Source organism: Corvus cornix, chromosome 8, assembly GCF_000738735.6.
Source record: "Corvus cornix cornix isolate S_Up_H32 chromosome 8, ASM73873v5, whole genome shotgun sequence".
In the NCBI taxonomy this organism is placed as follows: domain Eukaryota; kingdom Metazoa; phylum Chordata; class Aves; order Passeriformes; family Corvidae; genus Corvus; species Corvus cornix.
The window spans coordinates 24,208,077-24,227,042 of NC_046338.1; the positions used below are offsets into that span (position 1 = coordinate 24,208,077).

Sequence of the window (18,966 nt, forward strand, 5' to 3'; positions counted from 1 at the left end):
AGCCCCTCTTGCCATGGGGTAGCAGAGCTGTGGCTTGCTTAATCCTGGCACGCTTTGTTGCAAGGGAGCTGTGTCAGCACTGGGGGAAGTGGGATCCCAGCTGGCCGGAATGGGCTGGGCTGGTTCCCATGCTCCCCAGTGCCACCCACACAGCACAGCTCCCTCCCTTGCCTGGGCAGCCCTTGGGATTGCTGTTCCCTCTGTCTTGTGCAATGATCGGGAACCTGATGATAGCCCTCTGTGCTGGCTGCTGCGGGCAGTCAGGGAAACTCACTGCATTACCAAGAGGTTTTCCTGGCCCTGGCCACCATCCCATCCCCACCTCACCCACTTGTGGCTTTGGAGCACTGTTTCTCACATAGCTGGAGTCCTATCACTGCAGCATGAGGGCTGAGGAACTGTGTTTCCAGCTTGCTGTGTCACAGGGAGCCCATGTGTGCCCATTTGCTGGCTCCAGGCTCTGTGCGCCTCAGCTTCCCCTCGTGCCCCTGTGCTCCCCTTTCCAGCCCCCTCTCCTGAGGGGCACCAGCAGCCCAGCCCCCTCTGCTGACTGGTCCTGAGCCTGTTGGGTGGGAGCCAAGAGCACATCCAAAGGCAGAGTGGAAGGGTGACCTGGAGGGATGGCCTCTAAAAGGGTCCTGGCTGGGCACACGGCACCTGAAGTCACAGCAGGGCTTTATCAGCAGGGCACAGCATCCAGGAGGGACGAGGTGCTTGTCAGGGGTTTTGGGTCAGTGGCACAGAGACTTGCACAGCTGCTCCTGGCTTCGATCTCTCTGTGGCACATACAGAGCTTTTTCCATTTCATTTCTTGCAGGTGGGAGCTTTGATTTCCCTTGCAGGCTCTCAGTCCCCTTAGCAAGGGTTTGCTCCTGCTTTTCATTACTATACCAGACATAGTTGATTTAATGGCTTCTGCAGGTGGCGTGGGGTACAAGAGGGTCCGGCCACAGTTGTCAGCTGTCATCCAGAGTCAGAGTTAATCCAGGAAAACAGTAAAAATTAGTAATGTATATTACATTCCTCCAGTCCATACGCTTTCCATTAGGTGATCTTCCATCCTCCTCTGCACAGAAAGGAAACCCTGCCAATGGCAGTCTTCTGACTCTGAAAGGATTGGTCGTGCCTGGAAATCCGATCTCAGCTCTTGCATTCCTGGGCACACTGTCTTTGCAGGGAATAGTCTCCCACCTTTAAATCCAGGCAGCAGATGCTAGCCATGTGCACAGCCTGTAAGCCCAGGAGCTCCTGTGGCAGCAGATGTGCCGGGCCTGGGGCCGCACTGGGGTCCCACGTGCTGGTCTGGGTCTTCCTGTGTCCAGGGGTCTGTCAGGGCCTTGCCCAATGTCACCACATCACTCAAGTACAACAGCCAGGTCAGGACAGGAGTGAGGCATAGTTAATTCTTTTGAGAGATCACATTTTAGCTTTTTTTTATTAATAAGCTGGTGAAGAAATTCCTCAAGATCCTCAGTGTCAAGAGGGTTACAGAAAGTGAAACATTCAGCTTTCTTAAATAAACTGTATCTTCAATCACTCTCATACTTTAGTGGCTCAAGAACAACAGTTCTGTAATAAATGTTGCACAGTGCAAACTCCGTCGGTAATTATGTGCAGATGAAGAAGGGGAAATAAAAGACATTAATTTCTAGGTGTGACTGCACATGCTAAATGTGGTCTGGGCTCTTTGAGGTGTCACGAGCAGTCTGGGGCTCTGCTGTGTGAGATGGAGCTCCATGTGCGCAGCTGCAGAAAGGGAGTTCCCCCACTGCAGCTCCTGCTCCAGACGAAAAAAGGCCCAGAAAGCTCTGCTTTTAGTGTTGTTGGATCCCTGGCTTGCAGGGCTACCTCTGACCTTTTTTCTTAATCCTTACTTTTGCAGAGAATGTGATCAATGGGCAGGACTATGAGGTGATGATGCAGATTGACTGCGAGGTGATGGACACCAGGATCCTCCACATCAAAAGTTCCTCTGTCCCTCCGTACCTCCGAGAGCAGCGCAGAAATCACACCGGCACCTTCTACAGCTCGTCCCCCTCAGTCCCAGAGACGCCCCATGCCCTGAGGGCCATTGTCAAATCCCTGCAGTAGCTCCTGTGACAGTGCACAGGGGAGCGCCCGGCATGCAGCAGGTCCTGCCGCCAGCCTGAGCCCCTTCCCTGGCAGGTCCTGGGGCTTCTGGCACGTGGGCACGGCAGGGACAGTCCCCTTTAGCCCATTCCTGTGCCTGACCCTACCCAGTGGCCACATCCTGCCTTGGGATTATGCAGCTCATCTGGCTCCTTGCCAGGGACAGTCCTGGGGGCCCCATGCAGCATGGGGGGACACAGGCCATCCTTGCTACTTATGCACTGTCCAAAATTGTGGGTTGTTTTTAATTTTTGTCCCTGTTAGGCTGCCGGAGGTGAACCAGAGACATCACAGCAGACACCCAGGCCTCTCTCACTGCGGTGTGCCCGGGCAGCAGGAGGAAGCAGTGTCCAGCTCCCCCCTGCAGGTGCTGGGCCTGACCAGACAGCCCCACTCCTCATCAGTCCCTGCCCAAATCCCTGCCTGTGCAGCTTCCCTCAGCTGAAAGCCCTGGGATGCAGCGGTGTGGAGGGGCAGCCCAGCCCCAGCCACCCAGGAGGGCAGTGGGAGCCCGCACTTACCACTAAAGCACTACAGACAGAACAACCTGCACTGCCCCGGGGCCTGGGCTGCCTCTGAGACACTGCCCACCCCTCACCTGGCTCTCCAGGATCCTGCTGCTGCCTGCCCCAGCCCTCATGGCTGCATGGCTGAAGGCTTGGCCCAAGGGAAGTGATTTCACGCAGCAGATGCATTTGTGAAGTTTAGGTTTTTTGAGTTTAGGGTTTTTTTCTTTTCTTCCTGGTTTTTGTTTGAGTGAGTTTTTTGTCTGTGCTATTTAATACTTTTCACTGCTAACAACAGCCTGTGGAGCAGCACTGGCCCTGCTGGGGCAGAGGGGCTGCTTCAGTTCCATGGGACACAGCCACAGCACCTTCTCCTGAAGCCCCACACAGGTCACACACTCAAGCCCCACACACCCACCCCTCTCTGCCTCGCCAGCACTGACAGCCACCCGCTGGGCACTGGGGGAACATTCCATTTGCCCCAAACACTGAGTGCAGCCAACTGCTGCCATTCCAGAGTGTCTGTGGAGCTCTGTTCATTGATCCCACGTTAGTTGGCCGAGCCCCAGGCCAGAGCTGGGCCCAGGAGCTCCAGCACACTGGTGCTCAGCTGGGATGAGCCGCCAGCAGAGCATCAGCCTTGCATAATGACTTCAGCATGTTGTTACGTTATTTTTTTTCCCCTCTGCAGTTCGCACAGAATATGATGGGCTTCAGTTTGCCAGCCAGCTGCCTTTCCTTCATGGTGTGAGCACTAACTGGCTCATGTGGGGTTTTTAATTATTATTATTAGTGTATGTGTGTGTGTGGCTGTTAGGAAATAAAGGTTGATCCTGCAGCAAGACAAACAGCTCCAGGGGCAGTGAGGAGGAGGATGAGGAGCAATACACCCCTGTGAAGTATGTGCCTTGCAACACCATGGAAAAGCTGTGCCCTTTGCCACGTCCTCGGCGCAGGCCCTTTGCCTCCCGTCCTCTCGGCGCTCGCGCTGCTGGGAAGCAGCCGGGCTCAGCCAGGGGTTTGGCTGCTCTCCTTGCACCAGTTCATTTTCCTGGCCCCAGCCCACCTGACTGTGGGCCAGCTCACACAATAGTCCAAAACCCCAGCAGTGCCCCAGCCAGAGGCACGCGGCTCCCCCACGGCCGTGGGTGGGGGCGGCTGGCTGTTCTGGGGGGCATTTGCTGCCAGGGAGCTGGGGAGGGGCTGGAGGTGGTGGCTGGGAGCGGCACAGCCTGGCATTTGGGGAAGGGCTGCTGGTGGGGGGGTGGGGGCTCAGGACTGCTGCGGCACCACATCCTCAGCCAGCACCCTTGGGCTCTGGTGGTGGAGAGCATCTCTCATCCTGTGTAATTCTGTTCTCTGTGTCCCTAGTACTGAAGGCAATAAAATCCTTCTTTTATTTATTATTAATATTTATTATTGTGCTTGTTAATGCTGTTTTCCTTAGGCAAATTACGGGGACACCTGTCCTGTGCCTGCCATCTCTTAGGCTGCAGTGTGGCTCTGCTTGGCACAGTGTTGGCACTGCGCATGGCACATGTACCCAGTCCCCCTCCTGCTGCTGCAGAGGGGGCATGCTACACAAGCTGCTCACCCAGAGCCTGGCAGAGGAGCCCATGAGGGTCTTACTGCAGCCTGAGTGACCTGAGGACAACTTGAGGTGTCAGAGACAAGCTCTGCTCAGGGCAGGACATGGCCATGTCACCCTGCCCCAGTGCCGGTCCCAAGCAGCCTAAAGCCCTCTGGGATTTGTCCCCATCTGGTGTGTAAACTGGCTCTCCCCAAACGAAACAAAACCCACCCAAAAAGCCCTGTGCATTTTCATGCACGCAGAGGGTGAACCAGAGCCAAAGAATGCCCCGAACAGCTGCGAAGGTACTGGATCCTTTATTACTGACAGCAGGTAAATACAAGATGCTGCTGGGCAGGAGGGCAAGGGCTGTGCCCCTGTGAGGGGATCCTGATGGTCCAGGACCAGGGTGGGCAGGGACCTGAGAGGGAATGTAGGAGATGGAGTGGCACAGTGAGGGCTCCACCAGCCCCCAGGGCTCCCCAGCCCGTGCCCAGGCAGCCCAGCACCCAGCTGAGTAGAGCCTTCACCCAGCAACTGCCAAGGGGGACTACTTTGGGTTACAAAATGAACAAACAAAAGCCATCTACACTTATTTACAGCATCCCCCTCCCGCCGCCAGCTCCCTCCAGGCATGAGTCAGGGTTCAGGGTGCGCCCAGCCCCCAGAGCGGCCTGCAAAGAGCAGAGCCCCGGCTGGAGGGGACAGTCCTCGGCGTAAGTACCAGCACCAGGGGCTGCTGGAGCTGTGCTCACAGCCCCGTTGTACAGCAGGATCTCCAAAGGGCCTGCTGGCCGCCAGCTGGGAAGATGGTCCTGAGAGACGGGACATTCCCATGGGACATGCAGGTCCTCCACCAGGACAGGCAGGCATCAGCATCCCGCTGGGACCTGGTGCGTGCAGCTTTGCACTGGTTCAGGGTGTCTTGCTGATCATCTTTAGCTAAAAACATCATCAGGAGGACTGTGGCTGGGCCACCTCCTCTTCCCTGGGCAGGAGAGCCGGGGCTGCCCTTCCAAAGGAGAACCTCCTTCCCCTGGGAAGGAAAATCAGAAGCAAGGATACAGCAAAGACGAAGGAGGTGGTTCTGGCCTGGGGATTGATCTACAATCCGCCATGAAAAACCAGCTTGAAACAAAACCCATCATTTACTCTTCAATTTGTACAAAATAACAATAATAACAATAAAAATAATAATAAAAGGTGCTGGTGGCCCCTGGCTCGCAGTGCCCCACTGTGGTGGGGGGTCTCAGTAGGCAAAGATGACATGGTAGGTGACTTGGTGGCCATTGTCCCAGGCGTAGAGCAGGCGGTCCTTGGGGTTATAGTCTATTTGCGTGGTGTAGGCGTATTCGTTCTCAAAGAGCAGCCTGGGGATGATCTGCGTGTTGGTGTGCGTGTCAAAGGCGTAGGAGATGTTGGCGTTCCTCTTGTTGTAGCTGTCGACTGCATAAAGGACCCCACAGATGACAAAGCAGTTCCCGTAGAAGTTCTTCCGCAGCCCCGTCCGCCACGTGGTCTCCTTCTGGGTGCTGAGGTCAGCCGCGTTCAGCTTGCTCAGCACGATCACCTCCTGGTTGAAGCCCTCATAGCTGATGGCCGGGTAGATAACCCACAGGCCATTCTCGTCCACAGCAAAGTCCACATCCGAGTGGCCTCGCCACCGCCACGGGGTGGACTCCTCGTAGGCCACATCGTGCAGCATGGCCCAGGCAGCCACGTAGCGCTGCTTCAGGTCGTACTTGATGATGTTGCGTGTGAAGGCCCGGTTGTAGTAGAAGGAGCCGTTGTAGACAACGTGCCCTGTCCCAATCCAGCTGTACGGGAGCTTGTAGGAGTTGCTCCAGCGACCTGCAGGGCAGACACTGGCTGGTGAGACCCTCCCTTTGCTGTGGGGCGGGTGGCCATGCCTCAGCACCCTCTGCCTCCAGCTCTGCCTGCACTCCCTCCCTGGCCACCAGCCACAGCCTGACCTGTCCCATGCTCTGAACCCCCCATGTCAGGTGCCAGCACCCTAGAGGGGACGGTCCCCAGGCAGATCATCCCCCCACGATGTAGTATCCCCAGGAACGAGCATGCTACTTGGATCAGCTGAGTGGTGGCTAGCATGCTATCAGAGACAGTGCAGACCCACCTTGCTTGAAATTGTCGAGGTTCCTGAACTCCACCAGCGTGTTCCCGTAGTAGTAGTTGGTGACATAGATCCTGTCCTCCCGGGCCAGGGGGTCCTTCATCCAGGCTCCCTCATTGCGCCCATAGGTGTTCTGGGTGGTGGGCCCCGAGATGGTGGACAGCGTGTCCTTGCAGCGCCCTGCGTGGGCAGCTTGTGAGGCCAGAGGCAGGGTGGCCACATTGACCTTGGAGGCATCACCCCCCTCCAGCCCCTTCCTCACCCAGCAGGTACCCCCTGCCGTCCTGGTGTAGCTTCAACCGCAAACATCTCCCCACAGCCTCAGCCATGTTCCTGCTCCAGCTGAGGCTGCTGCCTGCCTCAGGTCCTGTCTCTTTGCCCTGCCCAGCCCAGCCCCTAAAGGTGGGAGGAAACTCCAGTAGGTTCCAGAGTTCATAAGTAAACTTGGCACCCCAGTGAAGTGCTGCCCAGCCACCATCTCCATGACACCTCCCACCTGCAACCAAATCCAGGTATGCTTTGCTTAGCAGGACACACTGTGGGCACCAGCCAGCCCCCACACACACAGCTGGATGGGTGCAGGACCTGCAGGCACTCACCAATGATGTTCCTGATGTCCTCCTCCTCCAGGCCCTCCTTTGGGGTGGCAGGGATGGCCGGGCTGACCAGTGTCGCGGGGGTGTTCGCCTGTACCCAAGCTCCTGGGCTGCTCTCCATGTCACTCCAGCCTCCAGTGAGGGTGGCCACGGGCAGGTTCTCCATGGCTGTGGCCACCACTGTGCTGGCCAAGGCTGCCGCTAGCTGTGGGGTCCCCTCCTCCGCCAGCCCTGCCGGGGCAGTCACGGTCTCTGGGGTGGGGGTCAGCCAGCTCACAGCGGTGGGGTCCGGTGTGGCAGGGGACGGGGGCACTGTGGCCGTCACAGCAGTGCCAGCGGCTGGCAGGGTGGTGGGAGTGCTGCCAGGGGTGGGCGGCCACCCCACCGGGGAGGGCTTCCTCACGGCCTCGCCCGCCCTGCTGCTGGGCCTCAGGAGCTGGTCCTCGATCAGCAGGTCCACCGTGTTGTCCCCGCTGAACAGCTCGTCCGCTGCCAAACACAGGCACAGGGGTCAGCCCCGCAGCAAGGGGAGCCAGTCCCCCACAGCCCCTCCAGCTGGCTCCTTGCCCACCCCTGCAGGCTGTCTGGTACTAAATCCCTCTCCATGTCCCCTCAGAGAAGGGCTGAACTGCACAGCCTGACAGCGCCTGTGTCAGGAGGTGAGCGAGACCATCACAGCCACATCCACCACCTCAGGCTGGGAGAGCAGGAGGTGATGGAGAGCAATTCTCCCCTGACACATCCCAGAGACTGACTGGGCAGGATGGAGACCCAGCTTCATTCCCAACCAGATCCCACCTACCTAACCCGGGATGCCAAAGCAGGTACCTCAGCCAGGCCACGGGGACCACTGGGGCTCCCCAGCCAGGATGGGCACCCTTTGCTCCTCCTCATGTCCAGGGGCTCACAAAGCCCCCCCTGCAGGGCAGGGCTGGACAACCTTTCTGCTAAGTCAATTTGCACAGCGAGGGTGTTTGTCCTTCTGCCCATGCTGCCCACTCTGCTGGTCCCTGAGGGCTCAGCCCCTGCTCCCACCACAGCCAGGGCTGTGAGCTCCGAGCTGCCTTCCACAGCACAAACCTCACGGGATGCCATTGGGCAGGCGGATTTGAAACACGAACACATTTAATAAACCTCCATTTACTTCTGGAAAGGTGTTGATGCTGGGTGTTTTGAACCAAAGCAGTGACCTATTTCCTTAGCTAGCAGTGATTTTCCATGGAATAACAATGCTGCACTGCTCCACAGACACAGCTCAAAGGCTGCACAGCAGTGAGGTACCAGCTGTCCCACCTCCCCCTGCTGCGCCCACTGGCTTTGCCCACACATTCCCAGGGGATGAGGCACTGGTTTGCGGCAGGATGCAGCCAGCCATCCCACCAACCATGGCTGCATACCCAACTCACGTTGCTCCTCGATGTCATTCTCTGACTCGGTGGACTGGGCTTTGTAGTAGGTGACCCCTCGGACAATGGTGGGCTTGGAAGGAGGCCGGCTCCTCACCCGCAGCTTCCTCTGCAAGAGCTGCTCAGGCTTCTTGTCCTCCAGAGAGAGGTGCAGCTCCGGGAGGGATTCCACAGAGTTGATCTGCTGGGAGATAGTTTCATCCTTCAGGAATCTTTCTTCATATTTTCCCTGGAAGAGACACAGGAGGTTGTTACCAGAAACACCATGTTTTGGCGACAGGGCAGGTCAGGCTGCACAGCCCCATGCTGGGTAGGAGGATCTGAGCTCCCTCCTTCCTCAGGGTCTCCCTCAGTCCATTCTGCCATGAGAAACCCTCCAGGAGACAGCAGAGCTGCTCCTCCATATTCTTGGTGCCACCCTGCCATTCCAGGACTCAGGGGTCCATAAGGCCCAGGCTGTGGGATTCAGGGATGCAGGGCAGGCAGGCAGAGCAGGGCTCACTCCCTGGCATGCCAGGGGCCGGTTCCAGCAGCTGATCTGCAGAGTGTGCAATGTGCACTGAGCTCTCACAGGGCAGAGAGGCTGAAGGCACCTTCCCAGCAGGAGCGGGAACCTCCCGAGGCAAGGACCAGGAAGCCCCCAGGGCAGGGACCAGCTGCTGCAGCTCAGGTCTGAAGGATTTCATCTCATTAAAGGAAATCGGAAAGCCAGCCCGAGGGTTGAAGCCATGCCCATTTGGCTGAGAAGATGGGCCCTGCTGCAATTAGCAGCGAGAAAAGTGGAATATTGGGAAATGAGGTCACTCGGGGTAATAAAAGCCCCACGCTCCTCTCCCCTGCCTGGCCGGGGCTGGCTCCTCTCCAGCAGGCAGCAGCTGCTCAGCTCACGGCGTGGGGAGCAGGGGAGTGGGGCTGGGAGCATGGCCGGACACCCCGCCTGGGCACGGCTCTCCCTGGGGCAGAGAGCGCTGGCACGGCATGGCACGGCACGGCTGGTGCCACTTCCCTGCCTGCTGACACACAGTGTGCGTGTGGGAGCCCAGCCCCGACCCCACCAGGGCTCAGGGAGCCCATCCCCACAGCATCCGCAGCGCAGGGGTGGGGTCAAGTGCAGGCTGTTGCCATCCTCTGGAGCTGAGCACCCCTGTTTGAGCTGGAAATGACACACTAACTGTCCCCCCCCTGCCAGACACCTCCCACTGCCCTGTAGCAGGACACTGGGGTGAGGGCAGGATGCTCCAGGAGTTGCCCAGCAGGGATCAGAGGAGCACGGGCCACCCTAGATAGCACCACTGAAGCAGCAAGAACTTCAGGACACCCTGGACAGAACTTTTCCCAAAACACCCCGCTCACCCCTGTCTGAGGCTGCACAGAAAGTGCTGCCACAGGCAGAGGATGTCCCCTTGCTGGGCAGACCCCACGGTGTGGTGCTGGGTGCCCGAGCCAGGAGGATGCCAGGGCCAGGAGGATGCCCAAGCCTCTGCCCAGAGCCGGCCAGGCGCAGGGGCTGGCGGTGGAGGGGTAATTGCCTGGCAGGGAGGGAGGGAGGGAAGGCAGGCGACAGGCTGTCCCTCCACCGAGCCCCAAGCCCTTCTAATCAAAGGCTCTGAGTTTCCCACCGCTTCCCAGCCGGCCCCGCAATGACATCACGCTTTCCAAGCAGCTCAGCCACCGCTGACCTCGAAAACCAACAGCCCCGTGGGAAGGGGGGAGGCCGAGGGAGCAGCCTCCCTCTGTTTCCACCTACATCCCGTCCCAGCAGCAGCTGGGCTGTGCCGAGACGCGCAGACTGGAGTCGGGGGCACACAAACAGGGTCGCTCTAGCCGCGGAGAAAACCACCCCAGGCTAGTTACCACATCCAGGAGACAGCCCAGGGCTGGCTTGAGCAGCAGAAGTGACACCGAGCTGTGCCTGCGTAGCTGTACCTCTGAGTGAGTGTAGGCAGCCTCAGCATCCCGCTGCAGAGAGCTCTCAATGTCGGCCAGGCTGTTGGTGAGGAGGCTGGAACAGTTTTCCCTGCCAGGGGGATCCTGCAGATCCTCCTCCCCGCTGGCTCCTGCCCGCTGGCCTTCCTGCGTGAAGTTCCTGGACATGCCCTAGAAAAGAGAGAGAGGAGACTTTACCCCACTTAACCACAAGGGATGTTCTGCGGCCCCCAAACCACAGCCCTGGAGCTCTGTGCTGCCATCCTGGGCTCACTGCTGGGGATTCTCCACGGGGCTGGGCACTTCAGCTGCTAAGAAGATGCCCCTGACCCCAGTGGGATCCAGGAACTCCATCCCTGGTGTGCACATCCCAGATCCACACTTTGCCACAGGTTCCCATGGAGCAGGAGAGTGGCCTTGAGGTTCTTCAACCCCCATCTTCAGCCACACTCACCGGCTCACAGAAGGAAAAGATAAGCTGAAACACCTTCAGTCATCCTGGTGTCCTTGGCCTGTGGCAGCAAGTTCATCTTGCATTTATTAATCTCAATTTCCTGGTCTGGCCACACAGTGCCTGCACTCAGGGACTGCTCTTCCCCAACACCCTCTGCTCCCACAGAATCTGAGAATCTGGGGACAGGACAAGAGCCAGTGACCCTCAGAGAGCTGTCAAGTGACCAGGAGGGAGCTGGGGCTGGCTGCAGCTCATCCAGCAGGCAAAACCCCTTGCCCTTCTCAGTCCCCCAGCCTGGACCCAAGGCAGGGTGTACAGGCACACCCTGGACCCAAAGGATTGTTGCAGTCTCTGCTCATCACTCCTTGGGCTTCTACACATCAAACAGCAACTGCTTTGGATAGGTGGCACATCAGTCAAAGCACTTTAGCACAGGCACTGGGGGTGGTTACCCTGATCCTTCATTTACAATCTGTCCTGCCATTAATTTCTCCTAAAACCCACCGTGACCTCCATCTGTGACCTCAGAATTGCCAGCTGATGCGACAGCTGTGAGCTAAAGACAAAGCAGAGGAGCTGCCTTGCTAGACAAGGCACTCCATGGACCAAGGATTGAGGGTTCCTTCCCTCTACTGACACCATCTGTCTAAAACACCTTGTTATACTGGATAGAACTCATGAAACCCTCTAATCTCTGCAAAAACAGAGGGGTTAACCCCCAGCTCCCTCCACAGGCATCTGAATTCCCAGTCTTTACCCAGGAGTCATGAGACACACAGATTTACCAGGACATTTGGAGGCCGAGTCCAGTGACGCAGGGATGCTTCAGCAAGCGTTTTGCCGCAGTAAGCAGAGCGACAGGGGATCTCACAATGCTCCCCCAGGAGCACTGCAGGAGCAGCTTTCAACACCATCCTCCTTTGGAGAGGATGACTGATTCCAACAGCCTTGTGCCCTTATCGCTTCTCCTGTGTAATGTTTGGCTAATGATCTGTTAGGGATAGAATTTGCCTCCCCTTGAGTGGAGAACCAGCACCAAAGCCTGGCCTGTGATGCTGCTGGAGGCTGCTCAGCTGCTGCGCCGGGGAGCAGCTGCCAAAAGCACACCCGCCTGGGAGGGCGACGCTTTGAAGCCATGCCAGGCTCCAGTTCAGCATCTCAGCTGTCCACTGTGTCAGACCCCAAGGCTGATGCAGGGTGTGATCCTCCTCCACATCCTCCCAACAGGAATTTCCATGCTAAGCCAGCAGCAGGAGGCATTTCACACCTGCTGCCTGCATCACCTCGGCTCTGCCCCGGAGCACTGGGCAATCTCCTTCTAACCCAGGCCTTTCCTGTCTTCCTCCATCCTGTCCAAGTGCCTGCAGGCAGCTTCAGCTGCTTTTATATGATCCTGCAGCTGCACTTCTGGGAAATTAAAGATCCCAGCCTGTGAATTCCCAGCTCCTACACCTCTACAGCTCCATCTCTGGCCAAAGTACTTCAGCCCCACAGAGCTTTCTGCCCATCTGCCTCCCTGCGACAGGCTGTGAGCAGAGTGACCAGGCCACAAAGGTCACCCCACGTGCCCAGTGTGCCACCAGCGCTGCTGGCTCTGAACCCCCCTGAAGAAATTGGCTGGTAGGCAGGGCCACTGTGGTACTGCAGCAGAGCGCAGTGATAACCCCACCTGAAATAATCCCTTGGCAAACCCAAGTAACGACTGGAGAACACACTGAACCACAGGAAGAGGGTGGGACTGCAAAGGGGAACATTGGTGCTTTGTTATTTTCAGACCTCAAAACCCCTTTTGGGTCAATTTCCATGCTTGGAAATCCAGAGCCCCCCAGGCAAGCGTGCTCCCCTCAGCTGTCTCCTTCCTGACCCCAGGATGGAGCACACCGTGCCTTCCCAAAACACTTTGCAAGCGGAATTTTGGCTTTATAAATCATTGCCTCTCGCCTCCTGGCTGGAGATGAACAGGACTGCTCCACTCCGACAAGAATGTGGAATTACCATCCCAGATACGGACCACGGGAGAAAACTCCAGTATTTAATCTGGCAACCCTGTGTCTACATAGCTGAGCACAGCTTAAACTGCAAACCCTATGCTGTGCTAGCCAAAGAAATATTAAACTGTATGGAAGTGAAAATTATTTCACTGGAAGTCTGCTCTAAAATAAAATGGAAGGTTGAGGGCTCTGCTCTTTTTTAACACAGGCCAAGATGTAACTTGGTCCTTCAGGAATCTGAGCTCCTTGGCTCCCCACAGTCCTGCTGAGTGTACCCCTGCACCAGTCCTGAACCTGTCGCCCCCACATCAAACAGCACAAAAGCTCGTGGTTGAGAGCAACCATCGCACCAGCACACAAGTAAAACCGAGAGGAGGAAAAACTTAACAGCAGGGCCTTCTGACCCAAAGGAGATGCTGCTCCTGGTGAGGCCACAGCTGGGATCCTGCTCCCAGTCCGGGCCCTGAGGGACTGGGAGAGCTGGAGAGGGTCAGGCAAGGCTGATGGGGTGGGGGATGCACTGGGCACTGCCTGTGGTCCGGTCTAGTTCAGACATCCAAGTCTGGTCTGGTTTAGTTTCAGCCAAATGTTTAATTAACATTTCTTCCCAAGCAACGTGACTCTAAATGCACCAAAGGCAGCAGGAACTTGATAGGAGGCCCGTCCCACCAAGGGCAAGGACACTGAGAGCAGGACTCACCTCCTCGAGCTTCTCCACCCGCCCCACCAGCTTGGTTGTGACTGAGTGCAGCTTCAGAAGGTCCAAGCCATAAAAGGCACTTTCCAGCATCTCGACAATGGAGGAGAGCTGCAAGGCAAGGAGAGAACACAGTCAGGCGGCAGCACTTGCTGTAACACACCCCACAGAGTTTCCTCAGCTGGAAAGTCAAGGGCGATGCACCCATCTGAGCGGTTTTTGATTAGAAAGCAAGTTTTCCCTGTTGCATTGCTGCCCTGGTCAGAGCACGGCATGCAGAGCAACACACGGCACCTCCACAGAGCCTCAGGGCTTCAGGAGCACGCTTTGGGTGCTGGGGATTAGTAGCAGAGCAAGGTAAAATGCTGCTCTCTTTGCCAGCTCTAGGCAGGCTCTCCCACAAGCCCAAAGGCTTAACTACTCCACCAGTGATGTGACTGCCAGCAAAAGAGGCAACAAGAAAAAGGCAGCTCAGTTTGAGATCAGACTCTGAGTTTGTGCCATCCTGTGCTCTTTTTCCTGGAACAAGAAGAAACTTGTTAAAATATTTTAAAATACTCCCAAATTGCAAGAGTGAAGAAATAGAAATTCGGTGCCAGCCTGGCAGCAGTTCCCTTCCTGGAGAACAATTTTATCAAAGGGATGCTGCCCTCTTCTGCAGCCACCCATTTCACAGACGGTCTGTATTTAAGACAGCCCTGTGCCCGTGTCCTGCCAGCACCAGCCCTTGGTCACCATTCCTGGGGATCTGGACAGCAATGCCCTTGTTCTGCATTTTGTCCAGTTTCTGGTGCTGCTCCACAGAGGACAACACTGAGCGTAGCAGGACTGGTGGGAAGTGCTCCTGGGCCACCTCCCCCTAGTCCCATGTGTCCCACATGTCCAGCGTGGTGCTGCAGACTTCACAGCCCCGAAGGCTGAGCAGGATTTTCAATGCATAGGAATTACTACAGGGCGGTGACATTTTCTCCCAGCAGCTACAAACTGGTCAACAGAGCTTCATAAATATGGGAGAATCACAGGCAGCACTGCTGGCAGCACTTGGAGTTTCCACCCCGGCCTCTGCAGTCTCCCTGTGGAGCTGACAGCAAAGGAAAGATTTTTTGGGGCCAGATAAAATGGCAGCATTAAGAGACAAGAGCTGTTTTATGGCTATGCATCCACTTTCCACTGAGAGCTGGATGGAGACGACCGATACAATGCACAGAGCCTGCCAGACAGCCACTGGAGACCAGCGCTTTCCCTCCAGGCTGGAGAATTTCCATCAGTGCACAAAGGTTGCAGACTGCATTAACCTCCTTCCAAACGATCCTGAGCACAGCCTCCTCGCACTGACTCTGCACCAAGACCCACTGTGCCTACAGGCAGCATGCTGCAATTTCACAAAAATAGGTCTGAGATTATGCTCCTCCCGGCTAGCACCATGCTGACCTTCCCCTAAAGACCACACTGATGTTCCTATCAACTCACTGCTGCCTTCCCTTCACCCACTGTGGACTTTGGCTCTCAGTGGTCTGATGGTCCATGAATTCCCACTGGACCTTGCAAAAGGTCTGAAAGGGACTGAAACCTTCAGCTGGGAAGACCAGTGCAGCCATTCAACTGAGTTTGGTTGCCCAGGGCTATGTTCCTGCTGCCTGGATTTTTCTCTCTTTCTCACCATTCCCTCAGGGACTCATCCTCCAGCCCACCCAAGGGAGGGAACTTCCCACAGCTCTCCCACACGTGGAGTACCCAGGGCTTTTGTGTCAGATCATAAGAAAGTCTGGTAAAACACAACATACAAATGTGCCATTCCTGCTGCTGGACTGGGCAAGAGCAGTGCTGGTTGGACCAGCAAAGAAAGTAAAACCCTTTGGGACTGCTCAGAGCTATGGAATACCCTCACCCAGCCCCTCACTGAGGAGTTGTGGGAGCTGCTCCTCATGAGTGGCGTAAGAACTGGAGCTGTGTCCTCTACTACTTCCCAGCTTCTCCTACAAGAAGCAGCTGTTCCCAGTGATTCCAACCCCAGGAGGGGCTCTGTGCTTGGAGGGAAAGCAATCCTGCTGCCCAGCTCCTGGGATGGACCTTGGTGGCACAGAAAACAAAATCCCCGTGTGTGTGTGTTTGGATAAACCTTGTGAAATCGCCTGGCCGCGAGTCCTTGCGAAATGAGCGGGGGAGCCGGGGCCAGTTCCTAGAGGACAGGCTTTCACACCACAGCTGGCTGTGAGCAGCTCCCCAGTGGGAAGAGCAGCCGGAGCCAAGGGCGAAGCCAGGCACGCCACTCTGCTCCTTCTGCAGGCTGACCGGCTCTGCAGAGCTCAGGGAGCTGCTGGAGCAGGAGCTCTGCCTGCCTCCGGGAAGGGACCACAGCGGTGCCTCTGTCACCTCGGGGGGTGTCCCTCCCCTAACCGCAGAGAGCTCACGACTCTCATCTAAGGCCACGTGGGACCTCCTGGCTTTCCCCCAGACGAGGGACCACCAAACAACTCCAGACTGGGACTCCTCTTCCCCTGGAATGATGGATTGTCTGCCTGTGTCTGTTTATCTTCCCTAGCTGCAGGGGCGCTTGGACAAGAAGCTGCTAACTGTCTGCAGTCCGACAAGATGAAACACATCGTCAAGCTCCAAATTAATTAGAACAAGCCCATCGTGGTGGCCTCGGTGGCAGCTGCCCCACAGCGCCTTGCGTGCCGCCTGCCTTCCCACCTGAGAGGGATCCGGGGCCACCAGTGCCACCAGCACTCAACCTTCCGCTCCAGGGGCTCCCCAGGATTGGACCAAGCCAGTGGCACTTTCTGCTGCCTTACATTGGTAGCAAACTGGAAAACTCAGCAGGGTCTGCTGCCAGCTGCCACACCAGCATCCAGTAAAAGTCAGGAGTACTTAAAACAAACACTGTCACGTTTGGAAAAGAGGTATACATTACTAGAGAGACAAAATACTAAATAGTAGAGAAGTGTCAGCATTTAAAACAACAAATCCATCCTGCCATCAGCCAGCTGTGCATCACACCCTCATGCTGACGCATCAGCAGCTTTTGGCCCATGGAAGCCAAAACAGCTTTTTTGCGTGGGTCCTTGGGAGTCCCTCTCTGCAACAGAAAAAAGACCTGGCAGCTGCTGAGTGGATCAGAGCTGTCCTCCAGGGACATTTGGAGCTGGACAAAGGGCAGGGAGCAGCCCAGTCCCTACTGGGCTCTCAGCACAGAAAGCCATGGTGAACCCCAGGCAGCACGGGATGAATTGAGTGAATCATCCACTGCAGCTGCTCGACTCAATCCCTTAAGATGAGCTTGATTTTTATATCAAACATGCAGATATAAATATAACTAGGAGATGGTTTAGGGAAAAAAATGTTAGGAAATAAAGGTTTTTTTAGAAAAAGCTCAGAAAGAAAAGGCTTCAGAAGATCTCCTTGTCCCCAAAGTGTCAGGAGCTCAAGCTGCTCTCCTACCTTCAGGTCGCTGCTGTCTGCCTCTCGCAGCTTCTTCAGCCTGAAGTCGCCCTCACAAGGGTTGAGGGCCGAGGGGGGGGCCACGCACGCACACTTGCAGCTGGGTCCTGACGTGATGGTTTCCACCGTGTAAAAATCCTCGGCTCTGAAAGCGCCTTCGTTAATCCTTTGGCAGGCGCCGCGGCCCAGGGGTCTGACCAAGCATTTGCACCGGCAGTCGGAGCCTTCGGACACCGCCTTCACCTTGTCGTAGTCACCTAACAGCTGAGCACAGGTCACCAGCAGTTAGCAAACCTGCCGTCCTCTGCCTGCACAGCCAGGGACAAGCACGGCCTAGAGCTCAAGGTCCAAACAAGGACACTCTGGATACCCTGAGCCTCGAGGAAACTGGCCAGCTTCTCCAGAATCTGCCAGCCAAGGAGCTTTCTAGAGAGCGTAGAGCTAATCACTGCCTACCAGGGGAATAAAAACTGGCTTCTTCCAACAGGGTATTTTTTATTCCACTGTGTGCAGAATGAAAAATTTAAATTTTACATACAATAATTTTAAATACAAACCCCATCCTGCTTTCTTTTAATGCTCAGTGTCCAAAAGACCAAACAAGTCACCTGCTACCCAGAGCAAGACTGTTTTACCAGCAGAGTAAGGGTACATTGGAAGAGGGACTGAAAGCCACCCTATATAAGCAGTGTAACCTGGTGGTGAAGCAGTACTTCTGATTAGCCCTATACAATGCCAGGAATTTCCTTTACGGAGATTTGCAGACAGCGCTTCTGAAAGCCCAAGCACAAAAATAACTTTGGCGGTACGTTTCCAATAGTCTCTGCGTTAGCCATTTCCGAGGGCAGATAATAACACACAGCCTGATCAGCCAAATCTAACAGAAACCTCCACCGCATCCCACTGGCAGGGAAAGAGCCTGGATCCCTCCCCTCGGCACACAAAGAGGCTCCACCAGTTCTCCTCCCAAGGAGTTCCCCTTTTTCTGAGTTCCCCCGGAAAAATGATAGGATGGAGTCTGTGAAGTGCTCCCAGATGGGCTTCAGTGATTTCACTGCGCGCCGGCTGATAAACTTCCTCCAGTGCTCGGCAGTAGTGCTGGGTGAGTGCACAGCATCACCCAGCCCCACCGAGAGTGTACACCCAGCACCACCCAGGACGAGCACAGCATCGCCCAGCACCGCCAACAGTGTACACTCAGCATCGCCCAGCTCTGTCGAGCACGTACAACACCCAGCATCACCCAGCACCCCTCAGGGTGCGCACAGCACCTCCCGGCAGTGCCCAGCCCCACGCCGCGGGTGCAGCACCCGCGAGGTGCCCGCAGCCCCGCAGCCCCCGCGGTACCTGGGAGAGGATGTTCTCCTGGTTGTCCGCCTCGTCCTGCAGCGGCTCGGCGGAGGGCCCGGCCGTGCCGGCGGGGGGGGTCCCTGCCCGGCAGCCGGCGCCCAGCGCGGCCAAGCAGAGCAGCAGCGGCAGCGGCCGAGCCATGGGCGGGCGGCGGAGGGGCCGGGGCCGGGGCCGGCGCGGAGCCGCCGCTGCTCGCTCAGGTGCGGAGCGGCGGGGCGGGCGGGGCCGGCCCGGGCTCCCGCCCCGCTCCTCCTCCTGCCGTCCCTCCCGGTCCTCCCTCCCACCCTCCGATCCTCCCTCCGGTCCTCTCCCGGTCCTTTCCCCTTCGGCGGCGGGACGAGCCCCGGGCGGGGCCGAGCGGGCGGCGGGGCGGGACCGGGGCCGTCCCGGGCGGCGCTTCCCACCTGCGGCGGGGGCTCCTCGCGGCCCCAGCCCGCTGCTGGCCCTGCGGGGCACTCGGGCATCGCCCGCCGGAGCAGGCTGCGGGGAGCCCCCGCACGTGGGGCTGCTCTGGGGAGCCGCAGCCACTTCCCCAAAGGGCCTGCGCTGCCGGTCAGCAGCCGGCCAACCTGTGCATCCCACCTCCTGCTGTGTGCCAGGGAGCTGGGGGCGGACGGAAAGCCATCCTTAGGGGCTGCCTGGCTCCTTTTCCATCTCCAGAAAAGCCTGTCTATCACCCTCCATCCTCTGGGTGACAGGGAAATGTTCCCGATAGCATGGCACGGCACACCGTGGCTCTCCAGTCACACTGCACACACTGGGGTCACG

The 18,966-nt window shown here is 57.2% G+C and overlaps 2 protein-coding genes across 4 annotated transcripts in view; one reads left to right on the forward strand and one right to left on the reverse strand.

The window, feature by feature from the left end:
• The window catches only part of ATF6 (activating transcription factor 6), a 73,254-nt gene extending 69,204 nt beyond the window's left edge, over positions 1–4,050 (forward strand). Inside the window, 1 exon segment of the mRNA XM_039555705.1 lies at positions 1,883–4,050. Coding sequence (XP_039411639.1) covers positions 1,883–2,091 — 209 coding nt within the window. The 3' untranslated portion in view covers positions 2,092–4,050.
• Positions 4,051–4,504: 454 nt separating this feature from the next.
• Positions 4,505–18,348, reverse strand: OLFML2B (olfactomedin like 2B). Of its 3 annotated transcripts, none has more exons than XM_039555704.1 (8): positions 18,196–18,348; positions 16,849–17,112; positions 13,411–13,518; positions 10,266–10,436; positions 8,331–8,520; positions 6,937–7,422; positions 6,341–6,517; positions 4,505–6,057 (listed from the first exon to the last, which is right to left on the reverse strand). In XM_039555704.1, the coding sequence occupies exons 1-8, from the start codon at positions 18,337–18,339 to the stop codon at positions 5,456–5,458; spliced, it is 2,142 nt and encodes a 713-aa protein (XP_039411638.1). In that variant the 5' UTR covers positions 18,340–18,348; the 3' UTR covers positions 4,505–5,455. The 3 variants fall into 3 exon arrangements, with proteins under 3 accessions (XP_039411638.1, XP_010407818.3, XP_039411637.1); XM_010409516.3 differs by having other exon boundaries at positions 8,340–8,568; XM_039555703.1 differs by having other exon boundaries at positions 8,331–8,568.
• Positions 18,349–18,966: the final 618 nt, after the last annotated feature.

Coding starts and splice junctions, on each gene's coding strand:
- OLFML2B (XM_039555703.1), bottom strand. CDS start 18,339: ATGGCTCGGCCGCTGCCGCTGCTGCTCTGCTTGGCCGCGCTGGGCGCC. Junction 17,113..18,195: donor AGGAGAACATCCTCTCCCAG/GTACCGCGGGGG, acceptor ACCTGTGCTCAG/CTGTTAGGTGACTACGACAA. Junction 6,518..6,936: donor GGACATCAGGAACATCATTG/GTGAGTGCCTGC, acceptor CTGCCCACGCAG/GGCGCTGCAAGGACACGCTG.